General features: G+C 39.9%; 1 protein-coding gene across 1 annotated transcript in view; it reads left to right on the top strand.

Annotated features, from left to right (window-relative positions):
• Positions 1-26463, top strand: part of Grip1 (glutamate receptor interacting protein 1) — a gene marked incomplete at its 3' end in the record, with an annotated part of 149139 nt that overhangs the window by 113895 nt on the left and 8781 nt on the right. The window contains 2 exon segments of the mRNA XM_017801623.2: positions 21236-21371; positions 22594-22739. Of these exon segments, the coding sequence (XP_017657112.1) occupies positions 21236-21371; positions 22594-22739 (282 nt within the window).

The raw sequence follows: 26463 nt of genomic DNA, 5'->3' as shown, positions 1-26463 counted from the left end.
TTAAAATTAAGGAAAGTAAGACACAGGGAAACTAAGTAACTTGTTAATAAAGTGAACTTAGTAGCAATTTTCTTTTCTACAATATATATTTTAATTAAATTTTGTGCATTTTATACAAAATATCTTAATCATATTTAGATTCCTTCCTGTAGCTGCTCCCCCAACAGATTTCATGCATTCTGTCATATATGTTAAGGCTTATCGAGTCAAATTTGTGGCCCCAGATGTCCCTCAGTGTGAATTCATCCACTGAAGCCTGTTCAGCCTATCTAATGTCAGTCCCTTAAAGAAGACTAACTCTCCCTCACCCAGCAGTGATCAGCTGCCAATGGTTCCTCAGCTGAGGTTGGGGCTTCTTACCCATTTCCCCACCTCTGTCTTGGGTTTTTGTCTGGTTTGAGTTTGCATGGGTCTTGTACACACTGTCACCATTGCTGTAAGTTCATATGAGCAAGTTCCCGAAAACCTGGAAAACTTTGTTTCCTTGTGGTTGTCCACCACCCCTGCCTCTTACAGTCTTAGTAGTAAATTCTGAAGATAAGTGACTGATTTCGAAGATATGGGAAAGAGAAAAATTCTAATTGCCGTATTTTAAAAGCAATGGTATCTTCATTTACTTCTTTAGAGAACATATGACATCTGAATCAGTTTTGCCAAAAAGAATCTGATCTGTATATCACATACTTTGGGGGGGCATTGATTTTTATATTTGGTTTCACATGTTTGTATATTTCCTGTCTTTTGAGGGGTTCTAAGAAGAAACACAGAGATATTAACCCAGCCTTCCCCATCAGGGCATGAGATAAATTATAGGCATAATTTTAGTTCACATATTCATGTGAACTTGTACTAGGTATTATTTGTGTGATGTAAAACCATGCCACTAATCTAATTTATACTCTAACTCCCAGGAGATGAGAGAATTTCTGGAATAATTCCTCATGTCACTACAGAGCCCTGGAAAGTGCCAACAGTCCTTCTTCTGCTAGGCTGCGGCAAGAATCAAGACTGAAAATGCAGCTGTTTATCATAGAAACTCAGCTTTGATCCCTGCAGTTTTGCTGAACCAGGGGATACTAGAAGGAGGTTGAAATGAGTATTGGAAAAAGCACCTGTTTATTTCCTGAGAGGGATAAACTTCCTAGTAGCACCACTAAAAGAAATACACAGAGAAAACCGTAGCATGAGCAAAAGTAGTATACGGATATAGCCATGGTATTGTGGTGTGAGTCCCAATTCCCCTTACTAAGACATTGGTCAAAAAAAAATAATCAACAGGTAAGCTTAGGGAAATAACTGTCTACTGCCCTTCAAATCCTGTTCATTTATCATTTTGTCACTGTGCCAGCCAGCCATAATTCTGTTAGCCACAAGGCCGTGCTTACACACAGTCAGTGTCTGTGTCAGACTGATGTGCTCAGTCATTCAGCAGGTACCAAGGCACATCTGCTAATGTGCCAACCACTGGTCTCCACAGCAGAGACACAGCAATAACCAGATACTATCTCTGACACCAGTATTTTGAAATTTGTGACTAACTGTAGGGAGTTTCTATCAATAGTATTTCAATTTCTCTGATCATGGTATTTTTTTTAAAGTCTATGCAGTTGATGAAACTTCAGGAAGAGCTTCACCAGCATTTATTTCGCTGAACATGCTTCCTTGGTTTTTATTAATGTTTTCTCTTTGGTGTTATGGCTATGGAATGAGGGTCTTATAGACCATTTTGGGGCATGACAAAAGCTACCCAAAATTAAACTTTCCTCAGAACTTAAATCTTGTTAAGTTCCTCTTACCTACTATCTCCTGTGCTTGCCTCTGCTCCAGTCACCTAGAATTACAAACTTCCCTTTGTTTTCCAGATTCTTTTTCTCAGGTACAGGCATCAGTATCTACCAATCAAACAAACTGGAAACTTTGAGTTCTCTTTACCATCCTCTTTCTTGTTACACATTATCTGAATTGGTCTCAAATGCAGAGGAATTCCTCTTCCTCAGTTTATCTGGACTCTCTGCTGTCTGCATAAACATGGATACATTTTAGTGTCTCACATGTTGCCTGTGTGTGTGGCGTAGTGAGCTACCTGGACGCCACATCCATCCTACACCACTGTCTGGGCATCTGTCTTAAACTCTAACTCTCAGCTTCCTTGAAGTTACATATGAACGGGAAATAAGCTGTTACCCTTGAAATGTGAATACATGTTGACCAGTGATGGCTTACAAGAAAACTTTTTTCTCATTCCACCCACCGAATACAGTCAGGGTATGATCCTAGGGCAGAAGTTTACAACCTTTCTCTGCTCAAAAACTCTTAAGTGTCTTGGTAATTATTGATAGGCCAAATGAAGTTCCAATAGTTCAATTTATTCTGTAGTTTGGTCCAAATAATATAGTTTATATTTTCTCTCAACGATTTCTTAACTATTTGAAAAACATATAAATTGAAAGAACTAAACATGTCTATTTCATGCTAAAGGAACAACTAGTGCTTAGTAACAGTATATATGTGCTTATTAAACAGTATCTTCCCAGACCCTCAAATCAAATCAAATCAAATCAAATCAAACATTCACAACCTCAATTCCTGTCCCATGCTTATTTTTCATGTTCTTGCTTTTTATCATAGCAACAACAAAACTTTCAACTTTGGAAGAATATATCAACAAAATAATGTGACAGGATCGGTTAATAAGATGAACTTCCTCAAGCTGATAGATGCTATTGCCTCCAACAGATACCAAGTATGGCAATGTTTCCCTCAAAAATTTAAAATAGCTGGTGACCGTCCTGTGAAGCAGGTACTTCTGTGTGTAGTTTGTGAACCAGACTGTTAGGGGCTAATAAAGTCACAAAATGGAAGAGAGAGAAGAGGGGAGAGAGAATACCCACCTTGGGATGGATATAAACAGAATCATCCCTGTTGTATTTGACCTACTATTTCTTGGTTTATTGGTTTATGTGTTGACACAACCTAGCCTGTTAACACATTATATCACACTTTTTCTAATGGATTTTCTTGACCTAAAAGTGATATCTCTTTCCCCAGCATTTCATTCCATCTATACCGAAACCACATTTTCACTCTCACATCAGGAGAATCTTTTCTAAAGCTCAGGACTGGGTGGTACTCTGGAACCCTGATAGGCTAATCAGTGCTTTCTCTCCAATCTTCTTTCTCAGCAATATCTCTTCATGCACCCAACCCTATACTAGTGTGCTTCAGGTTTGACTAGATGCCAAAATAATCTGGAGCTTGCAAAAGATGCCCAAGTCTCATCTGCATAGATTATGAACCAAAATGGACCAATTCTTGAAAAACACAAACTACACCCACTCAATATTAAATACACAATTAAAGTAGTCATATCACTGCTAAGGAAATTGAATTTGTGATTTTTAAACCCCCCCCCAAAAAAAAAGAAATCTGCAGGCCCAGATGGCTTTATAGGAAAATTTTGCAAGCATTTAAAAGAGTCAATAATAGTTCTATAATATCATCCAGAAAACAGAATAAATATATTTCCTGATTCCTCTTAGGAGGCTGATATTATCCTGATGCCAAAATCAAATACAACACAAAAGGGAAATCTACAGGTAATAACATTCCCAATTATGCATGAAGAAATTGTTTTTTGTTTGTTTTTTGAGACAGGGTCTCCCTATAACCTCATTTGGCCTAGAACTCACTATGTAGACCAGGCTGGCCTTAATCTCATGGAGATACACCTGCTTCTGTCTCCTGAGTGCTAGTATTAAAAGCATGTGCCACTATGCCAGGCATTTAGAAATTCTTAATAAAAATATTATGGTTCACAGGATTCACAGCTGAGTAAGGTTGATGCATATATTTTCCTTCCCAGTTGCATGCATAGCGCCTTCCAGAACTACAGACACTAGTGAAGATGAGGCTCTGAAGTCAGCACCAACTTGATTTTTCCTTGTTTGTTCTACAGCTCATGTATGCAGTGTCTTCAGCATCCAGTTCTCGTGGGTAACCAAGAGCAGGGGCAGTATTGTTGGAGGGTCTGTGGAATCCCTGGTCAATAGCTTCTAGAGAGGTAATCCATTCCTGGAGTTGAGATCTATAAAGGACAGTGTCCCTTGGGAACTACAATAAAAACTGACCTGGCAATATATGCACACTGGTGCAATAGTGGCACAAATATTATGGGAGTAACCAACCACTCTTTATTTAAATTTAAAGTCTGCTTCCTGGAATTTTCCTAGGATGCCTCCTTCCCAAGCTTGGTTGCATTTGCTTGCCTGTGATTATAAACTTGACTGCTGACCTTCTGAAAGAAAAGGAGGGGCAGGAACAGTCAGTCACCCCTCCCACCCAATCAGTGGGCCTCAGCTGCATGAGGGTGAGGGACTAAGAGTATATGAGTGGAAAATGCTGTAAGGCATGCTCTCTTGCCATTTTGTGAGGCTGCCAGGGGTCCAGGGATCTATGCTTGGGTGTGGACTTTCCAGTGTGGCCTTAGATGGGGGTGGTTCCCACTCTTCTGTAAGTAAACGTCCCACCCACTGCTCTGTTAGTAAACCCAATAAATTCACTAGGATTTTCCAAACTGCAGTTTGGGAGAATTGATACCTCATTTTATTGTTGGACCAAGGGAGGAGGGGGCCAGACTTTGTTAGTGCCTCCCAGGAGGAATTTTGGCAACATTTACTGTTATACCCATAGATTAATGCAGATAGTGATTAACACAGAAACCCACAACTGGCTAATGTGCGGAGTGCTTATCCCCAAATAGGACACATATCAAACTTCTGCCTCCCAAGGCTCAGAGAACCTTGTTAAAGAGGGGACGAAAAGACTGTAAGAGCCAGAGGTGGTGGATGACCACAAAGGAAGTTTTCCAGTCAACTGGTCAGTTACTTCCATGAATTCATAGCAATGGTGACAGCACCCACAAGTCCCATGCAAGCTCAGACCAGACAAAATCCCAGCATAGACATGAGGAAGTGAATAAGAAGCTCCAACCCTATCTAAGGAAATTGTGGCAACAGATGGCAACAGATGGGAGGAGCAGAGACAGTCTCTTTCAATCATAGAACTATTGGCAGGTTAACTAGGCTCCAGTGGATGGACCCACACTGAAGGGTATTTGGAGACAAATTAGACTCCATAAGCTTTATTATATATATAATTGAGTACATTAAATTGGGTGGTGGGCAATAAGAGGAAGTATAGGGGATGGAATCTAAATACCATCAGATGTATGAAATGGAAAAAATTCAATTAAAATATTAGCAACAGAATTCAACAATTTCTTTTAAAAATGATATAATATGATCAAGTGGGGTTCATCTCAAGAATGCAGATTTTGTTCAATATTAGAAAAGGCTGTCACTGTAGCTCAATATATTATCAAGCTAAAAAAGTATCACACAGTCATATCAATCAGTGTAAAACAATTGACAAAATATAACATACTTATGACCTAAAAAAAGAAAAACCTCTCAGAAAACTGGGAATAGTGATGAAATTCTTCAGTTTGATAGAGTTTCTACAGAAAAAGCCTGTAGCTAACATATTTAATGATGAAACCCTGAATGCTTTCCCCTCAAGACAGGATTGAAAAGAGGTAAGGGGAACTAGAGAGATGGCTCAGCAGTTAGGAGTACTGGCTGTTGTTGCAGAACACCCGGGCTCAAATCCCAGCACCCACATGATGGCAAAGAACCTTCTGCAACTCCAGTTCCAGGGGGTCCAACACCCTCTTCTGTCCTCTACTGGTGCTGCATGACATGAGTGCACTTGCACACATGCAGGCATAACACACTCCTACACATAAGAAAAGTAAATAAATAAGTAAACAAAAATAGGTAAAGATGTCTATTCATCCTCCTCATCCTCACCACTTTTATTCAGCATTGTCCTAGAAACTTATCAATACGTAAGATAAGAAAGGGAAGTAAAAGCCATGTATTTGACAAAGAGAAAATGGAAACTGGCCCTTTTTTCAGATCACATGTGTAAGGTATACATCATAATGACTTAAGGAAATTATATTTTTAAAAGAATCCCACCCAGAACTAATAAGTGACTCCTGCAAATCAAAAGATGCAAGATAAATACATAAAAATAAGTTGTATACCTATGCTAGTAAGGAACACATGTAATTGAATTTAATAACTGAATACTATTTACAATCATTGAAGAAAGTATTTAGATGTAAATCTAACAAAACATAATATAGGGCTTATGTGTTGAAAACTAGAAAAAAAGATGATGGATGAAATTTTAAAAAATCAAGTCTAAGTAAAAATTGGATAGATTTGCTGTCTTTCAACAACTAGGAGATTCAATGCAACAAAGATACTAATTCTTTCCAATGTGTCAGATTATCACAAACACCACTGGAAAAAAATGGCAAGTAACTCCCTTTTTCTAGCCTAAGCCTAACAAATCATTTTTAATAAGCAGGCAGGAGTATCTTGACAACAAGGTGTTCACAGAACAAGACCTGATTATAACATATCTTTATGCAAAGCAGTAGTACAAAGCAACAACATGGAGAACATGTCCATTATTCATTTTTGTCTTATTGTTTTGTATTATTATTAATTTTTGTCTTGTTTTTTGTTTATTTTGTATGTTAAGCAGATCTAAGATCTGAAAAATTTTAGGGGTCAGGCTCTGAGAGCTTTGCTAGCCTCCCCACTCCAGGCCTCTGTTTATAAACTTGTTCTTTTGGTCTCTGTCTGAGATGTGATTAGTCATTTCACATCCGGTTTGTCCTAGTTTGTTTCTCCATTGCTGTGACAAAACACTCTGACCACTACCAACATAGGGAGGAAAGGGTTTATTCGGCTTACATCTCCTGGATCACAGTTCATCAGGGAGCCCAAGGTAGGAACTCAGGGCAGGAACCTGGAGGCAGGAGCTGAAGCACAGACCATGGAAGACCCCTGCTCAGCCTGCTTTCTTATGCAACACAGGCCCACCTGCTCAGGGGTGGCACTACCCACAGTGGGTTGGGCCCTCCCACATCACTCAACAATCAAGAAGATGCTCCACAGACATGGCCACAGGCCAGTTCAATAGAGGAAATTCCCCAGTTGAGGCTCCCTCAACCCAGGTGTGTCAGGTTGACACTAAAGCTGTCCAGCACACAGTTCCATTACCGTTCCCAGGGAAGTGCCCTGAGCAGGTCCTTTATTCTCTTTCACAGAAGTGTTCAAGAGCTAGCTAGTATACCTTGGCCACACAATTTTTCACAGAATCTTTGCAAGGATACGTGTTCCATTTCTCCAATAATGTTGACTGTATCTTATGCCAAAAACATTACACTGGCACTTTTATTGACACTGTCAACTTTATAAACTAAGTCAGGAAAAAAGAATACTTTTTTTTATGGTGGGTTGTGGTCTCTACTGGAGTATTAGTTGATGCTTGGCAGAGATTTTTCCTGTTTTTCAATGCTATATCCAGAACACTGCTTGGCACATGATAAACACTCAACTTTTCCTGAATGACTGCATGGGATATTTTTCCATTTACTTTGACATCTCAGAAGTTCTTTAAAGTTTTCTCCTTATAGATCTTGCGGTTTTTATTCAGTTTATCCTAGAGACTTTACCTTTTGATGACTAAAAGAATGTTTTCTTTTTCTCTAATAACTTTTAACCTGCTGATATTTGGCTTTGTAAAAGCTGTATGTGAGACTGTGGACATGGCTCAGTCTGTAAAGTGCTCGCTGTGCTTGAGGACTTGAATTCCCCTACACAATAAACTGGATGTGGTGATGCACTCTTATAATCCCAGCACTGAAGAGGCAGAGACCAAGAATCCTTGGAGATTGCTGGTCTTCTAATCTAGCCTATCAGTGAGCTCCAAGTTCAGTGAGAGTCCCTGTCCCCCAAAATAAGGTAGAGAATTACTAAAAGCATGCCTGATATGTACCTCTGACTTCCATGTGTACACAAATACATAATCATACACACTCGTACACAAACACAGGAACACATACTTGTCTAGTTGGCTTTCATATTGCTGTGATGAAAACACTAACCAAAACCAACTTGGGGAAGAAAGGGTTTATTTGGCTTACAGCACAGTTCACCAAGGGAAGCCAAGGCAGGAACTCAGGACAAGTACCTAGAGCACAGACCATTGAGGAACACTGCTTATTGGCTTGCTCCTCTGGCCTGTGCTCAGTCTGTTTTTTTATACAGTACAGGCCTGCCTGCCCTGGGGTGGCACCACCTACAGTGGGCTGGGCCCTCCCACATCACTCAACAATCAAGAAAATGTCCCACACACATGGCCACAGGCCAATCCAATGGAGGAAATTCCTCAGTTGATGCTTCCTCTAACCACATGTCAAGTTTACAACTAAAGCTATCCAGCACAGTTGACCCTTGTCAACTTGACACACACACTGCTATTAAACCACAACATTTCTATTTCCTGTCCCCAAGATATCATGTTAATATTAATACCATGACATTTAAACAGTACAACTTTAAAAGTCCCACAGTCCTTAAAAAATCCAAACACAGGCTAGAGAGCTGGCTCAGCAGTTAAGAACACTGGCTGTTCTTGCAGAAGACCCGGGTTTGAATCCCAGCACCCACATTGCAGCTAACAACTATCCGTAACTCCAGTTCCAGGGATCTGACGGCCTCTTCTGTCCTCCATGGGTATTGCATGACATGGATGCACTTACCTACATACAGGCAATACACACATGCACATAAAATAAAATAAATAATAAAATATTTTTAAAAATTTGAACACTTAAGAGTTCAAAATATCTTTTAAAAGTCTTAACTGTGGGCTCATGTAAAGTCAAAACAAGTTATATACTGTCTTATTTCAAAAGGGATGACTCAGGCACACTTAAGCAATACCAGCGTCCAGGAAAACAGCTCAGAGCCGGATATCTGGGATATTCACTCACGATCTTCTGGGCTACAAAGGGTTTTTCTCTGACTCTGCTGTCCACAGCACACACAGTTTGTCTCTTAGCTCAGGCCAGCTGTGCTCTACCCAACACTGCCCTTGGTGGTCATCCCATGGTTCTGGCATCTCCAATATGCTGGGGTCTCTACTGAAACTGAGGTTGCACCTTCCCCAATGAGCTCTTCTGTTTTCTCAAGTTGCAAAGCCTCAGATTCTTTCCATGATCCCTTCACTCCTTCAACACCAGAAACATGTAAGAGGCTCTTATACATTACCAAATCCTGCTTCCAGCTTGAGATGAAGGCTCGGGCTCCCTCTGGACCACAGCTTCTGTGTGCAGACCCTGAGGAAATACCCCCCAGAAGATTTCACCTCAAGGATACTGGTCTCTTGTTACTCACAGCTGATTTTTCATCTCCAGCTCACCAGCATCAATTGCCCCAGTAAAGGTTTTAGTTGAGTGGTTCTGGTCTTAATCACAGCTGATTCTTCGGCCCCAAATGACCAGAATCCACAGATTCTCAATTCAAAATATCATACAAACAGCCCAGTCTTTGCTTCTCTTGAAACTTCACAAGCCAGGCCACTATCATCTCAACTCTTTCAGCATTATTTTTCAACCTCCTACACGTTATAGGTCGGGGTTTGCAAAAAAATCACCAGCACCACTTTAAAAAAAGTAGGAAGGTAAATTTTATTTTTTGACCGGACGGGCTGTCTATCTCGGGAGTAGAAACAGCCCTGATGATTGTCGGGTCAGAGTTTTTATACGATTACAGAAATATTATTCAAACAGGACACTTGTGAACCAATCAGGTTTGTACAACGTAGCAGAACTTTGAATCAACTTTGAATCAACAACCAATCATTGTACAGACAAGTGATACAGTCATATAACTTGGCAATCAACTTTGTAATTTTAAAATTAGTCAATTTCCTAGCCATAACAAATATAGTAAGAAAGCTGAAGTCAGCAGTTACCGGGTGGTCATACAATAACAGGGCGGTCTTATACTGTGTGTCAAGGTGACCTAAAATAGCAAGCGAGTTACAGAAGCGAAAACAAGCAGTTAGCCAGATGTAGAATGTCTGAGATTAGCACGTTCCACTGGCTTGTTGGTTGAGCTATTTCTTAGAACTCAAGGCTATTTCATCTTTTTAAATATTTCCCATAAGTGAAAAGACGTTACTGTTAAAATAGCTATTCTGAGCAAGATGGAGTAACTTAGGTTAAGTTGCTGATATAGTTCATTCCCCACTCCTGTTGCAAGTAAGGTTAATTCTTTGACCTATTTAGGTTATGCTTTCTTCTTGTATTTTTTTCAATTGGCACAAGTTGATTATACTGACTTCTTAATATCATGAGTTTAACCACCTGGAGCCTTTGATTAATGAATCTTACAATAGCATTTAGGAGGCAGGGCCCAAGGGTAAATATTAGGAGAATAAGGATCAAGGGCCCTGCAACAGCACTTAACAATATAACAGGAAAATAAGGACTTATATCAATTCTGGTGATTAATAAGTTCCTGTTCTCGGGCATTAATTCATTGTTGGACCAATCTAATGCTATCTCTGATAACTCCAGTGTGATTAGCATAAAAGCAACGTTTCTCACCTAATCTTGTTGCATAAAAACAAAATCTAGCCCTTGACGATTTTGTAACACTACCTCAGCTAAAGAATCAAGGGAGTAAGTTAAGTTTTTCCAGTTATACCAAGAGTCCCATGCTGAAAGGAAATCCATTTATCCTTTGATCTGATCCAGGAAACAAATATCTCACAACCCCAAGTTCCATAATGCCATTCATTTTCACAGTTACAGTCTGGACTCCCATCTGCTGGGAATCCATAAACCTGTAGGCTTTGCAGTTGTTTCTCATGACTAGGAGTTCTATATCCCCAGAGTCAAGGAGATGGGACATGAATAGTTACTCTTACTTGTAAAGAAAACAGATCACAAAAGCCAAACAGAAAGCTGGGGGAGTGGCTAGTGGTAGTGTTAGTGGCTAAGATCTTGCCATCTGAAGTTCTTTTTAATACCCAATTATCAGGGGATGGCTCATGGGGATTTCGGTCGTTGTACCCCGTTACAGTTTTTATTACCCAGAAGGAGAACATAAGAATTAAGATTCTTTTATCAGTTTTACTTTGAGAGGATTGTTTGTTCTTTTTACCATCCATGTTTGAGGAATGTGGTCCAGATGAGCTCTCTTAACTTGGGAATGGTGAATCCAGTGGGCATGTCTGGCAACTTTAACAGCAATTGGAGTCAGCAAGATGATTGGGTATGGACCAGCCCACTTGGGTTTGAGGCTAGGCGCTTGATGTCTGCGGACCCAAATCCAGTCACCAGGTTCCAGATCTGTCTGTTCAGTAGTCAGGGAGGGATGACTGAGCTCATGAGCCTCCTGCACTAGTTTGTGTACCTGGCTCAGAGCATTTTGCAGAGCCTGCAATGACTGTAAAAGGCTGTAATTAGATATTTCTGCCAGGTGTTCCTCCCCTAAGCAGGAGAAAGGGGTGGAGGTTGCCCAAACAAGATCTCAAAGGGAGTAATTCCTTTCACATAGGAGTACATCTGGCTTTTTTTTTTTTAGAAGAAGGATTTCATTACAGCTTTAACATACTCCAGAGCAAAGACATATCTCTTTCAAAAGTGGCTATAAAACTTCTAGGTTCACTGTTGAAATAATACAGTTATACAACATTGAACTCAGTATAAGCCATGTAAACGGCAAAAGGAAGAGGACTTACACTCTTCCTTACTTACCAGTTACCATCAGTCTCTATTATTAACTTAGTCAGAGTCTCCTTAATAGTTCCATTCATCCTTTCCCCCTGTTCTGAACTCTGGGGTGAGATACACAGTGTAATTTCCAATCTGGAGGACAGAAGCTAAGTTTTTAGATACTCAGGCTATGAAAGCTGGGCCATTGTCAGACCCCAGACCAATAGGGATGCCAAATTGAGGCATAATCTCATTTTGTAGCTTCTAGGAGAGCAAGGATTTTTTTTCTTTTATTCTTATTATTTTTGAAGAGGTAACCCAATTTGCCCATGGGCAGACCACTCTGGCTTCTTCCATGCTGAACAGGGATGTAGAGTGTGGCAATTGGGGTGCCCCTTTAGTGGACCTATTTAAAAGACACTCAAGTTGAGACATGAAGGAGAAGTAAAGGATGAAGGAGAAGTAAAGCCAAAAATAATTAGCATTACAAGTTCTAGATGGGGAACCTGAAAAAATCAGAACAGGGCAAACTTTAAATGCTTAAAGTCCATTGGAATTTTCTGATGAGGGCTTTCAAAAGCATCCATTTATTGGGTTCTTTTTCATTTTTCTTTGGGCCACCAAGACTAGACTCAAGAACGATGAACTTAGGATTTGTTTTCAGGTACTCTGATAGCTGTTGGAGTGGCTAGAATCAGTAGATAGGAAGTAAAATAAACTTAATCATCATTTTAGAACAATAGCAGCTGTAGGTGGGCACCATAGAGTATTGGAGACCAAGATTTGAAGTCTTATACTGAGCAGTCTTTTCCTGTTAAGAACAAAATCATTACTGAGAAATAATTGTCTAAATAACATTTTACCTGGACTTAAGTCTAATGTCTGGGAAATACAATCCTTTGGACTTTTAAAGAAATATACTTATTATTTTAATTTTTGGTTATGCTTTCCTTTTGGGTGTTTAAGCCCATACAGTTGACCCAAATAAACCATTTTACTTTTACTGTAAGGTCGGTTGAGGATCTGGTCCTCAGGGGTTACATGGGCTTCAGGGAGAGCCCCTGGCTCCTTAGGCTTTCTTTTACCAGTTCCATCTACATGAAGATAAGTCAAGAGGTCCTGCTCAATCCGAGCTCTGCTTGGAAGCATGGAGGAAATGTTTCCTCTGTGCTGACCCTCCTCTTTGCAGACTGGACACTGGTTTGGGTCCCTCTGGTGGGGTCTCCATGACCTCCCGGAACAAGAGGACAGGTGACTCATCACAGTTACGGGACATCAAGAGATTCCCATTAGTTCCCTAGGACACTGTTGAACTTCCAGGGCAAGGAAGAAAACTGTCCCTTAAGTCCCTTTGTCCAGATTAGTATGGGCCTCTAAGTATGGTTATTAGCCATCCAAGAAGGTCAGTTGCACCAGCCTGGTACCTTTAATTACTGTGTAATATATAGATAAAAACTGAAAAAAAACCCAAACATTCTCAATAAACATTGACTGGAAGAGATTTACCATCACAGGTTGACTAGGCACAGCCCAGGAAAAGGACCTTAAAACAAGAATTTCTTAAGTCTGTCTCAAATGAAGGCTGCTCTATTACAAACAGAAGCAGTGTTCTTTTAGTTTTCTATATCCTGATTTACAGTTTTCAGATGGAAAGGAGGCATTATATCACATACCTACCAACAGGAAATAAAGCAATCAGAATTCAGGCCAAGCTTCACAGAAACTGTTTTCTTCTAGATTGCATACATCTGGTTCAAAGAGGTAGACCTAGTATTTCTTGAGTCAAATCATTCTTGTTATGGATAAAAGAAAGTGCCAAAAGTAACATTTGCATAATATAGAGAAACATAAAAGACATCTTTCAGTAGTCATTGTTATGCAGATAAAGCTTAGGCAGTATTCTTAAATAAACCTTTACTAGACATCCTTAAACTAGTTGACTGAGTTATGACCTCAAGATTGTCTGTATAAAAAACCTATACAGACCTTTATCACTTGCTTAGGCTTTTTTATTTATCCTATGCATAAATCCTCCTTAATAACATCTTTAAACCTACACAGACCTTTATTACTTGCTTAGGCTTTCTCACTTTTTTTCCTTTTGTTAATTCTGGATATATCCAGCCATCATAATCTTCATTCATAAGTCCTTCTTAGTAAAATATCTCCATTCCCATATCCTTCTAATATGTTTTAATTTTGTACTTTCTTTCTTAATAACCATGAGACATAATATCATCAACAAATAAACTTTCCATCTGTTGTGAGAATTCCCGTCCAATTTCAAGCAATGTCCATCCCCTTCTAAGGTTCCAGTGTCAACCCAATGCTTGACTAAAGCTTTCCTGGGGAACCAATGAATTTACTGAGCTTACTTACAGAGATGACTGAGGAGTTCCTGAGGTGTATGGGTGACCTGAGAGTATTTACATTGGAAAGCCTTTCTTAGCCTTTCCTAGACTTTCCAAACCCAGGAGACCATATATGATTAGAGCCAAATTACATACAGTTGGCTTGGAAGAGCGGCTGGATACTCAGGTAAGGGTCCAATGACCCTGCCTATATCTCCTTTAATTAAAGAATATGATAGTCAACAAGTCCAATTGTGATGACCTTCTGTAAGGCATATAAACACAAGGTAAAGAGAAGCAATTGGTACACAACCCCCAGCATAGTCATTTAAGGAAAACTGTGTTATAACCCTGTTTAGACTTTAATAAATTCTTTTAATAACACTTATAAAGAAATTTACCAAGTAATTAATATTTTACCTCATATATATGAATAATTATTCTAAATATATTATTATACTGTATAAACTTTGAGATGCCCTGTAAGCCTTGAAGCAGGTTTTAAACAACCAAGTCTCCCTTAAAGGTTTAGAGATGTTTTACTTAGAATTTGATATCTAGTAAATTATTTAATAATAGTTCTCTTAGTATTAAACATTTATACATTTATAATAGTCTCATAATAAATACTATGGTTAGACATAATGTCATGACAAACCAGTTTTAAAACCAAGACTGATTTTTCTTGTTCCAAGGGAGAAAAGCACAGTCATATCTGAGCCAGCAGAGTTTCCAAGGATGAAAAGCGTCCGTCCCCAAACAGACCGCATCTGCCTGCATACAGAGCAGTGCTGTGGGAAACAGAGGGAAAAGGACAAGGCGAGAAGGATGAGACAGGAAGACCAGTCCCAGAGTTTATTTCCAGCAATGAAGATGAGTTAACAAATTAGATCAAATCTATAACCAACAGGAGTTTAATTTTCTCAAATCATTTTCAAGCCTTTAGAGGTCTGAAAGCAATATAAACCAGACCAAGAATGTCAAACCCAAAATACTTCCAAAGCGAGCAAATCAAAGAGATATTTTAAAACAAATATTATGAAAGCAAACCCAAATCAAAAGGTATGCAATAAATAAAGTCCTTAAACAACCAGTTCAGCCAGCTAATTTAAAGATACTTAGGGTTTTTGATGGAAACATATGAAGACAATAATCATAGACATGCATGACAGAATTACTTGAGATCTCAGCACAGGAGATATAACATGGCATAATTGCATTAAAACTAGGTGCATCCAAAACATGACCTGAAATCAGATAAGTTGTTCAACATACACTCTAATGGGGTAGCACCCTGAGGCACACCCCGACCCATGACGAACATAGATACAAGACCAAAACACAGAATAAGACAAGCACAGTCAAATGACATCAACCAGACTGCTGTCAAGTCCAGGTCCCAAAAGACAAGCTTTTGGGCTCATGGCCAGGCAGGTCCAGGACATCTCCTCCAGAACCCAACTAGGGGGAGGTTTGCTGCATCCAGCTTCCCACCTAGTAAGCCTGATCAGATCCCAGAACCAGATGGTGAAAGTCACCGGCTAGCCAAAATCAAAAGAGAAACCAAAATGAAAGTGATTTTTCAAATGCTCTCTTACCTTGCTGGTGGTGTGGTGGGAGAAACTGGAAGGCTGACTAGGGAAGCAGGAGCATCGGGGACTGATGCAAGTCCCCTCTCAGGGAGTTTGCCGATACTGCCTGGCAGCTGAGGCTGATGTGGGTCCCCTCCCAGGGAGTCCCCAGAATACTGCTGGGCAGCTCCCTTCTCAGGGAGTTTCCCGAAACTGCGGGGCCCATAAGTCCTCTGGATCTCTGTGGAACCTCCAAATGTTATAAGTCGGGATTTGTAAAAAAAAAAAAAAATCACCAGCACCACTTTAAGAAAAGTAGCAAGGTAAATTTTATTTTTCGACTGGACAGGCTGTCTGTCTCGGGAGTAGAAAAAACCCTGATGATTGTTGGGTCAGAGTTTTTATAGGATTACAGAAATATTATTCAAACAGGACACTTGTGAACCAATCAGGTTTGTACAACATAGCAGAACTTTGAATCTATTAATCAACAACCAATCATTATACAGGCAATTGATACAGTCATATAACTTGGCAATCAACTTTGTAATTTTAAAATTAGTCAACTTCCTAGCCATAACAAGTATAGTAAGAAAGCTGAAATCAACAGTTACCGACGGGGTGGTCAGACAATAGAAGGGTGGGCTTATACTTTGTGTCAAGGTGACCTAAAATAGCAAGCGAGTTATGGAAGCGAAAACAAGCAGTTAGCCAGATGTAGAATGCCTGAGATTAGCACGTTCCATTGGTTTGTGGTTGAGCTATTTCTTAGAACTCAAGGCTGTTTTATCTTTTTAGATATTTCCCATAAGTGAAAAGACGTTACTGTTAAAATAACAATTCTTAGCAAGATGGAGTAACTTAGATTAAGTTGCTAATATAGTTCACTACAGAACATCTCACTAAGCTCTAAACACTCAATGGCCTTTCCAGTCCAAAGTTCCAAAACCTTCCACAATCCTCCTAAAAACAACTGGGTGGTCACAGCAATAGCCTACTCTCTGGTACCAATTTGTATTCTAGTTGGCTTTCATATTGCTGTGATGAAAACACTAACCAAAACCAACTTGGGGAAGAAAGGGTTTATTTGGCTTACAGGCTTGTTCTCTGGCCTGTACTCAGACTGCTGTCTTATACAACCTAGGACCACAATGGGCTAGGCCCTCCTACATCATTCAGTTAAGAAAATGATCCCACACACATGGCCACAGGCCAATCCAATGGAGGAAATTCCTCAAATGAGGTTCCCTCTACCCAGGTGTGTCAAGTTGACAACTAAAGCTCTCCAGCACACACACACACACACCCTTAAAGCTATATGTACGTTATGTTAATTTTGCAAAAATTTATGTTACTGAATTCTCATTGTAAGAATTTTTCATTATTTTGCTTTCATCAATCATGGTTATTATTTTTCTTAAAACTTTTTATAACTCAAAAGATTGAATTGTAAATGCAAAGAAAAGTAGCAGGTAGCTACTATCAGTGAGATTAATCTGAATAACATTGGGTAAGTAGTAGTACAGGTGTAAGCCTGCCATTTTAAATATGGAGATTAGGAAAACATCATATCCAGAACCATCTCTTCCTTGCCATTTGGGCATCATCTGTTCCCTCTGCTGCTTGCTAATATGAAGACACTATAATGTTTGCTGTGAGGTCCTCTTTGGGGAGGGATTTAAATTTGCAATTTAAATCACAAAAGCAAGAAGTTGTTGGTACATATTAACTTGCCCAAGTTCCAGTTTTACTGCCCGTGTTTGTTGAGTAAGCTTTGATATGTAAGTGAAGTAACTCCTGGTATCCATCTTCATTCCTTTGTCATTACATCATTATGTAGACATTTAACACCAAAAAAGACATGAAATGATTGATGGTTTGGGTAGAGCCTGTAGGTTAGCAGGTAGCAAATTCCAGAAGCAGGCCCCTCCCTCTCTCAAACCTCTTTGTCTCTCCCAGCCCTTTTGGAAACAAACACCCATAACAGAATGAGTCAATTCCTTTAAGACTACAGATACTTATTGGCAGTTAGCATTCTTGTGATTCAGCATTTTCTTACAAGAATATTCTACCTTTATTCCTGGCTTTGCCTAATGTATATTCTTTTTTTTCTCTATACTGCTGCTCAGCTAATCCCAATCAGTAAATCCAGCAGATTGGCCAGAGGCAAAACTGTGAATTAGCTGTTGTTGCATTTAGAAGCTCTCTCCTTCAGTTTACCTTGTTTCCAGAATGACCTCCGCTGTGTGCCTTCCCACAGCGCACACTGGGGCAACGTCTATGGGTTGGCCTCTGTCAGTAGTCTGTAAACTGCATCTTGACCTTGACCTTAAGTTTTTCCATCTTTGGGTTTTGTTGTTTGGCTCTTTCATGACTTACTGAATTAATGACTGCAGAAATTACTCAATTAACTGGGACATAAATGTTTTCTTTCTTGAGATTAAAACTAACTCTTAGGAAAAGACTTGAAATATTTTAAATGGGAAGGTAATTGGCTATTACCAGTTTTTAAAGTACCACTTGAACAGATTTATATTTTAAAGGAAAATTAAATTTAAAAGAATTCAACTTTTCTAGATTTTTTTTTAAAGTAATCCAGAAATCTGGGAAAGACCCAGGACCTGGGTTCCTTCTAGAGAGACAAACCTGTAGCTCCTCCACCCTCCACCCATACGACTGAACGCCCATGTAATAATAACCCTGTATTATGCACTGAACACATTCTTGAAGGCCTGAGAAAGAATGACTGGAAACTTCTTCAATGGCAGTGATAACATGAACGCAAGAAATTCAGGTGTCTAACTCTTGAATTAACAGTCTGTAATCAGATATTTAAATGTGTAAGGCCCATTCTGTGAATTTAAGAATGTACAAAGAATTGAGGGTGGGCAGAATTGTTAGGTACCTTACACCTCTATGATGCAAATAGCTACCACCTACTAAAGCATCATGGTTCATTATTAACTTTTAAAATTTAAATCTTTTTTTCTGCCAACAAGTATTTATAAGGGTTATTTGTTAAGCTGATGTTTTCCAATATCATTGGGCTCTCTACAAGTGTCTGTGGCTTGTCTAAACTGTTGGGGTTTTTTGTTTCAAAGGGACATGGGTACAGCATAAACACTGATAGACTGCAGCATTTAAGCCACATTACAGTTACGCTGTAATAAAGAACAGCCTGACTCTTAGCATCCATTTGAAGGCCAAGCGTTGACTCGAACTGCTGAGAACCTGTTCCTTCAGAATTCTCTCCGAACTGTTGTAAAACAAGGGACTCATTTTTTTCTGAAACAGTATATCCGGATGAAGCAGAAATTAAAAGATGAACCCTTATTTTGTCTGGAAAGAATTTTGCCCTTTGATCTCTAGACCTAGAATACCACACACACAGCTACAGTTTCCTTCAGTTTGCAATGAGAGAAGCACTGTTGGCAGCACTTTGATATGGAAAGTATACATACACACATTCATGTATTAGTTTGGGTGGAAGATATTGAGGGATTAAGATCATATGTCCAGGTCACAAGATGAGCACTCGGCTCAGTGAGCTTGTTTTACCTTATGTTTCAAGATTAGGTAAAAGTATTTGTGCAGCCAGGCATGGTGGTGCACTCCTTTAATCTCAGCACTCAGGAGACAGAGGCAGGCAGATCTCTGTGAGTTCAAGGCTTACGTGGTCTACTTAGCAAGTTCTAGGTCAGCCACAGCTACATAGTGAGACCAAAAAAAGTTATTTGTCCAGAATCCATCTATATTATAAAAGTTTCATTCCTATGATGCACTTTGGCAAATAGTGTAAAAGATCTTGGACTGTCATGTACTTGGCCAGAATTTTGACTCTTGAATTTCAGTCCTTATTTGATAGCTCAGATGAAATGTGATGGATAATGTCAACAGCAGGCATACTCAGACCTTCTTCCTTGGTGTCTATTTTAAAGAACAGTACCATGCAGCCCTCATAAAACTTCCACAGAAAAGCTAGCTTCCTGCAGTGATGTGCTGGGGTGGTAAAATCATAGGGCCAGGTAACCTTGAAAGCCCTTCCAGGGATGGCTTTCCCTGTTGTCACTGAGGAGGTGAGTGGCCTTGTGTCCCTTGCCCCTTTCTCCAGGTAGTCTTTTCTGCTCACTAGATTCTATGAGAGAGTATTTCTCTCCTTAACATGATTTGAGTTTTTCACAGATTGGTGGACTATCAGCCACACGTTGAATATCTCTGTAAGATAAACATTCATGGAGATTTTTTAGTCATAAATAACTGTTATGTGTAATTAAGGGCAAAAAATATATGAACAATCTTTTTAAATTTGCTTATTTATTCTTATTTTATGTGTATGAGTGTTTTCCCTACATGTATATAAGTGTATCACGTGTGTGCAATGCTCACAGAAGCCAGGAGAGATCAGATCCCTGGGAACTGGAGTTAACAGATGGTTGTTAGCCCCCATGTGGGTCCTGGGAACTGAACCCACGTCTTCTGGAAGCGTAGCCAGTGCTCTTAACCACTGGGCCATCTTTCCAGCCCCAGCAAATAATCATTTTTTTTAACTGACTTAGAATAAGCAAGGTTGTTGAATGTCATTGGTGTTCTGGAAGTTCATAACTCCTGAAATTCAGAACCTGATTCAGCAAAAATTAGAAAATTAGAAAACTATCTGGTTTCTCCATTGGAGGAAATAACATCACAAGAAATTCTAACATAGTATTTATCCTAATTAGTCTCCCAAAGATAAATATTGACTCTTCCCATTTTGATTTCTGAAAAGAAGTATATTCTTAGAGTTTTCTTATCTTCTGCTTTGGTTAAAATCAAAAGATTTGAGCTCCTCCTTAGAGTGTAGATAGATTCCCACAAGATCTATGAATTTTTATTTTGGTCTTTTTGAGACAGGGTCTCCCTGTCACCCTAGGAACTCACCACATAGAACAAGCTGGCCTTGAACTCACAGAGATCTGCCTGCCTCTGCCTCCCAAGTGCTAAGACTAAAGGCATATGCTACCACACCAGCAAGATCTATGAAATTTTAAAATTTTGTTACCTAGACAATGAAAGATTTATGGAAGTTGCCCCAAAATCCTGAGGAACAGTGCTGCCTTGCTGTACTGTGACATATCCTACAGGAAATGATAGGTGTTGTCACCTGAGCCTTGTACTTTAATTTTCAAAGACAAATAAAGTAGTGTCGACACTATGTTTCTTGAACCTATGGAGAACACTCCTATGTGGATTGGCTTCCTAAGATGAAATGTACAGCGAACTTGGAGTTGGCTACCACACTCTATGGACTCATTTGTGTGATTATTTAATATTCTGTTCTGTATTGCCTGCCAACCATTCAGTTGTCCTAGCTCAAATTCTACGACTAGCAAACAAAGTCCCCAGGGAATGGCAGAAACCAAAGGAGAATATTGTCATTGGTACATAAGAGGATTCAGACTATTTATTGTCAACCTGGAGTGGACCCCCCTGTTTAGTCACCTCCCCTGGAATGCCTTTCTCAACACTGTACACACATCATCACGAGACATTCTGCAATTTACAGTGCAAGCATAGATCTTTTCTCATAAATGAAAATGTGGGGATTTGGGGGATGGAGTCACTAACCACACAAAACAGCATCTGTGATTCTGCTCACATTAAATAGGGTGAATGCTTTTCTTTTACAGAGGAATTCAAGGGCTCCACCGTGGTGGAACTCATGAAGAAGGAAGGCACCACTCTCGGCCTGACAGTATCAGGAGGAATTGATAAAGACGGCAAGCCAAGAGTGTCCAACCTGCGACAGGGAGGGATTGCTGCCAGGTAACTGCCTCATGGGGAAACAGAAAAAAAGGGACAAGGATAAAATTAATTTTAACAATCAGAGCTTTATTAGAAAGGTCACTGATTAACAAATGACAGCTGCCATCTGCCAGGCAGCACCTCCCAGCAGCGGCACAGCGGGCATGCCTCAGGAGCAGCTCCCCAGATCTGCCAGTGGCTCTTCTGGACTGCGCCCAAGCCACTGGGGAGTTTCGTGTCCCCTCAGGAGCAGCCCAGCTCTCACAGGTTTAATTTTGACAGGATCTCTTGGGTCTAGGCCTGGCTGTGCCTCTGGACAGCAAATGGGCTTCCATTTAAAAGTGACATTCAGATCTTCCACTGTGAAGCAGATGACCCATGTGACTGAAGAAACGGAACAGGAGAAAAATGACTAGTGAAGAGGAAAGGGAGGCAGGCGTGACTCCACATTTCCAAGGAAAATTTTGCTTTTCTGTTAACAAGACTTCCTTTTCCCCAAGACTAAGAGATGCTTTCCTAAAGGACAGACGTAGTGGAGGAAGTTCTCCGTCTGCCCTTGTGTCTGGTGACATACATTTCAACTCCTATCACTGGTCTCACTACCTGCCCTTAGTCTGGAAGTGAAGCACTCTAAAAGCCTCAAAGCAGCGGCAGTTCTCTATTGGTGGTGAAGAGCAACGGCAGTCTGCTGGAACGTGGGGCTTCTGGTGCAGTTTCTTTCTTAATAATTCTTTTTTATCAGTCCTGCTCATAATGGTGTTTCTAAAGGTTAACAGTAACTGTTTCCTCAGCCCTAGCTCTGGCTCTACTCCCAGTGAAGACATTGAAAGCTATGAAATATCCAAAACGCAGGCAGCAAAATTGAGAGGGAAGAAGGAAAGACTTGCAGTGACTAGGATCAGGATCCATCCCCAGAGAACAAACACTGTAGGAGCTAAGCAACCAAGACGTTTGAAAGTTTCTCTTTGTTTTGTCTGATGCTGTTTTTAAAATTAGAGGCTTCTCTAACGAGAAGCAATCCAAGATAGTGGCATGCCAAGGGCAGAAGTCCCCAAGTGTAACAGGCAATGTGAGCAGGCAAGACCCGCTGACTCTTATCCATCCCCGGCTGCACTCCTGCTCTTCCGGGCCAATCCTGTTCTAGGAAGCAGGGTGTTTACTATGTGCACTCACTAAGCCAGTTTATGAGGGGAAAGCCTGTGGAAAGGATGTGTCCATTATACCGGCCTTTTCTGTTTTACAGAAGTGACCAGCTGGATGTGGGGGACTACATCAAAGCCGTGAATGGGATCAACCTGGCCAAATTCCGCCATGATGAGATCATCAGCTTGCTAAAGAATGTGGGAGAAAGAGTGGTTCTGGAGGTGGAGTATGAGCTTCCCCCAGTCTGTAAGTAATCACAGCCCAGGGAGAAGAGCAGCTGTACCACATGGCTTCCTAGAGCAACCGACTTCTTCCCCTTTTCACCTCAGCCATCACTGTACATGCCCACTCCCTCCCCTCCAACATTCCCCCCTCTGAAGAAGTAACCCTAAAATCTTTTAAGGATTAGATACAAGCTCCCAAATACTTTTGACATTTTTGGCCTTTGGAACAGAGTGTGTTGCTAACAGGCCCAAGGACATTTTTACTTTTAGCCGAGAAACTGGCTACATTTCTTTGTGGTCTTTTTACCCTAACTGCCTAGCCAATTCCTACCTCCTATTCTTCTCATGCCTATTTTGGTTTTATGAGACAAGTTCTCCTTGTAGCCCCAGCTGGCCTGGAACTCTCTAGGGAGACCAGGTTGGCCTTGATCTCAGAGACATCCACTTGCCTCTGCCTCTCAAGTACTGGGACTGAAGGTTTAACACCACCATGTCTGGCACATAGAGAAGTTATTTGGTATTTAAGCTACTTAAAATGAGAGACATATAGTCTCTTCAAAAAGAACTTTAAAAGCACAGTTAGCAATGAAATGATGTAGAATCCATGTTCCATTAAAATGATCTGTGAACATTTTTGCCACTCAAGTATTTTTATAAACAATTACCTTTTTTTGTTTTTTTGTTTCTGTGCATTAAGTACTATCCAAATTTTGTGCTTTGATTTAGGATGTGTTTACATGTTTTATATTGACTTTTAGATGGGTAAGTATACAACTCAAACAAAAAACATTATTATCAAATAACCATAATAGTACTGATAAGTGCAAACAGGAAAATTTGAAATTTGGCATTCTAAGGAACTTGATTTACACTGGTTTATGTAATCCTTACCACAGAGATGGTGAACACAGATGACCTTTAATGTGTGAAGTGCAGGTTCAAACCCCAGATTCACTTTTTATTTGCTGTTATGTCTTTGAGAAAGTTGTTTAAGTTTTCTAAGTTTCCATAATTGCAAACAGGAATATTAGTTGCTTCTCATAGATTTGTTAGGAAAAGTAACTGAGTTAGTAGTTATAAAATGCCTAGAACATTACTTGACACTATAAAAGTTTTTAACAAATAATATATCAACCAATCAAAACTACAAGATAGAATGTTTTTTCAATTTATTTTTATTTTTTAAACTATGTGTATGTATGTGTGTCTGTGCATGGATATGTACATGTGAGTGCAGCAGGTACCCAAGGAAGCCAGAGGTGTCAGATCCTCCAGGAGCTAGAGTTACAGGCAATTGAGAGCCTCCTGATAGGGTCACTGGGAACTGAACTCAGATCCTCTGGATAAACAGTATGTACTCTTAACAGCTGAGCCATCACTATAGTCCCCATAAGACAGAAAATTTTTTTAATCTATCTGAAAATTCTTTTTCATTCTTCAGAGGCTTAAGTATTTCTCAAATTAGTAGACTCAAAGTATTTGAACCCAGATTTTCTGCCTCCAAAAGCTTTGTGTTCATTCTCATGAGGTATAACTTATTCTGTGTGTTATTGTTGCCTTGTGAATAAACTGTCCTATTCTAGTATCACATCTATGATAAACTGTGAGCAGTGATACAACCCTGGAAAGCTCTTGGCTCTTTCCTACCAGTGAGAACTTGGATTCATTATGAACAGTTGGTAATAATTCATTTGTTCAGTAATGAGTTAATGAGCATTTAGTATGCTCCAACCACCGCTGCATTCTAAGAGTATGGGGCACATCAGTAGAGATTACATCCTGGGAAGGGAAGACAGATACTAGAAAAAAACATAATAAACAAATTATAGCCTAAGAGTAAGGAAAGATAAGAGAAAAATAAGTCAGAAAAGGGGTTGGAGGTGATTGGATTGGGATCAGACTAGTTTTAAACAGGGAGAGTAAGAACAGTCTTTGAAAACATCACATTGGTCTAGAACTTAAAGACAGTGATGGAGGAAGCTCTATGAATGTCTAGAGGAAGAGTTCCAGGAAGAACAGTCAGTACAACAAACAAAAAGCAAGAAAATATCTTTGGTTGCTCTAGAGACACTGTTAAGGACAGTATGACTGGAGCAGAATTAGCAGTAGAGAATTAAGAGGCCAGGTCAGAAGTATAAGGGTTGTGTCACTGGGAGGGCCTTACTCTGTGCTCTGAATGAGGCAGGAAACCTAACTTGACTGCAAATTGTGCAAAACTGCAGGGGGCAGGAATAGAGGCTGGGAGACATGTTGGGAGGCTGTTGCAGAGATGCCCATGAGAGGTGGTGATAGAAATGGTGGAAAGTAGTCAGATTATGGTTCTGTTTTAAAGGTGGAGTCCACTGGGATTCCTAATGAATGTGGAGTGGGTTGTGCAGAAATGGAGTCAGGAATAATCCAAAGTTTTGAGCCTGAACATCTGGAAAGATGCAGTTGCCATCGATGGGAGTGGGAAAGAACATGGAGAACTGATTGATTAGGGGGGCGATTAGAAAGTTGTTTGAAATACTACATTTGAGATGTGTATTTGACATGAACATGGAAATATCAAGAAAAGAACTGCAATATGGTTGGAGACCTGGGAGAAAGATCCCAATGCCAATGTGAATTGAGAATAATGGGAATAGAGAGGATATTTGGATCTCAGGGACCAGATTACAGAACTTGGGGTGGGTTATTTAAATTCTCTGAGGCTTAGGTGTCCCACCTGTAAAATGTTGTAGTCATTGGATGTATTTGGTAGGAATTCAGTGCTATGATCACATAGCCATCATTTAGGCTACTTCCATATACTTGGTAAGTAACTAATATTAATTATTGGTAATTACCTTTATGTGCTTTCTTGAACTTTATAAAAATCAATTTGCCTTGAAAATCACTATCTCAAAACATTGCCATGGTGTTAAGAAAAACCAGATATCTAAAGCTAATGCTCCCTGTTCATATGTTTACAGCCCCCTGAGTGTATCAATAAAACAGGTTATCTTCCTGAAGAAACTCAGTATAGCTTTTATGGTCAGGCCCAGAGTAGAGATTTGTCTGGTATTGCAGATAATTCAGAGATGGGCACTAAGGCGAGATTATGAATGGATAGAACTGAATGAGCAGGAAGAAGAGTATTCTGAGCAGAGGGCCCAGCAAAGGAATAAGAAGACACAGTGCCCTGCACAGCATAGCCTGGAGATGGGGTTGGTGGAGCACAAAAGGAAAGGCAGGGAGGCCCAGGATAGAGATGTAGCTAGTGAGGCCAACAGGAATGAAACGATGAGGCCTCATGATGTGGGCCATAAGGAGTCCTTAAAGACTTTTAAAGCTGTATCATCAGAATAGAGTATTTGGATTTTTTGTGGAAGATAGAGGGAGAATAGATTGAGGCTGTGTACCTGAAGGCTGTTACAGCTTTCCAAAAGAGGTGATATCCTCAGTCAACACAACATTTATAGAGTCAAAGAGGAGAGGATGGGTATCAGAGATATGTAGGAGTTGAACCCCGTTGTGACACTGGTTATACCAGCTTTTTGTTCTTCATGCAGTAAAACTGACAGGAAAAATAAAAAATACGCTTTTAAACACAGAAGGATTTTTCATGATAGGATTCAGGTAGAAGCGGTCTATACTCCAGAGATGATCTCTGCCTATTTTTATTACATTTGGAGAAATTAGTAAGATCTTGGAGTTCAGAGAAGTTGAAGTCATTAACTAGCCTCTCATGCACCTATATAGCCCACAACAGCTATGTGAGACTT

Source organism: Nannospalax galili, unplaced genomic scaffold (assembly GCF_000622305.1).
Source record: "Nannospalax galili isolate Female #2095 unplaced genomic scaffold, S.galili_v1.0 scaffold463, whole genome shotgun sequence".
In the NCBI taxonomy this organism is placed as follows: domain Eukaryota; kingdom Metazoa; phylum Chordata; class Mammalia; order Rodentia; family Spalacidae; genus Nannospalax; species Nannospalax galili.
Note: the sequence above shows the minus strand (reverse complement) of the source record. Positions and strands in the feature narration are given on the sequence as shown.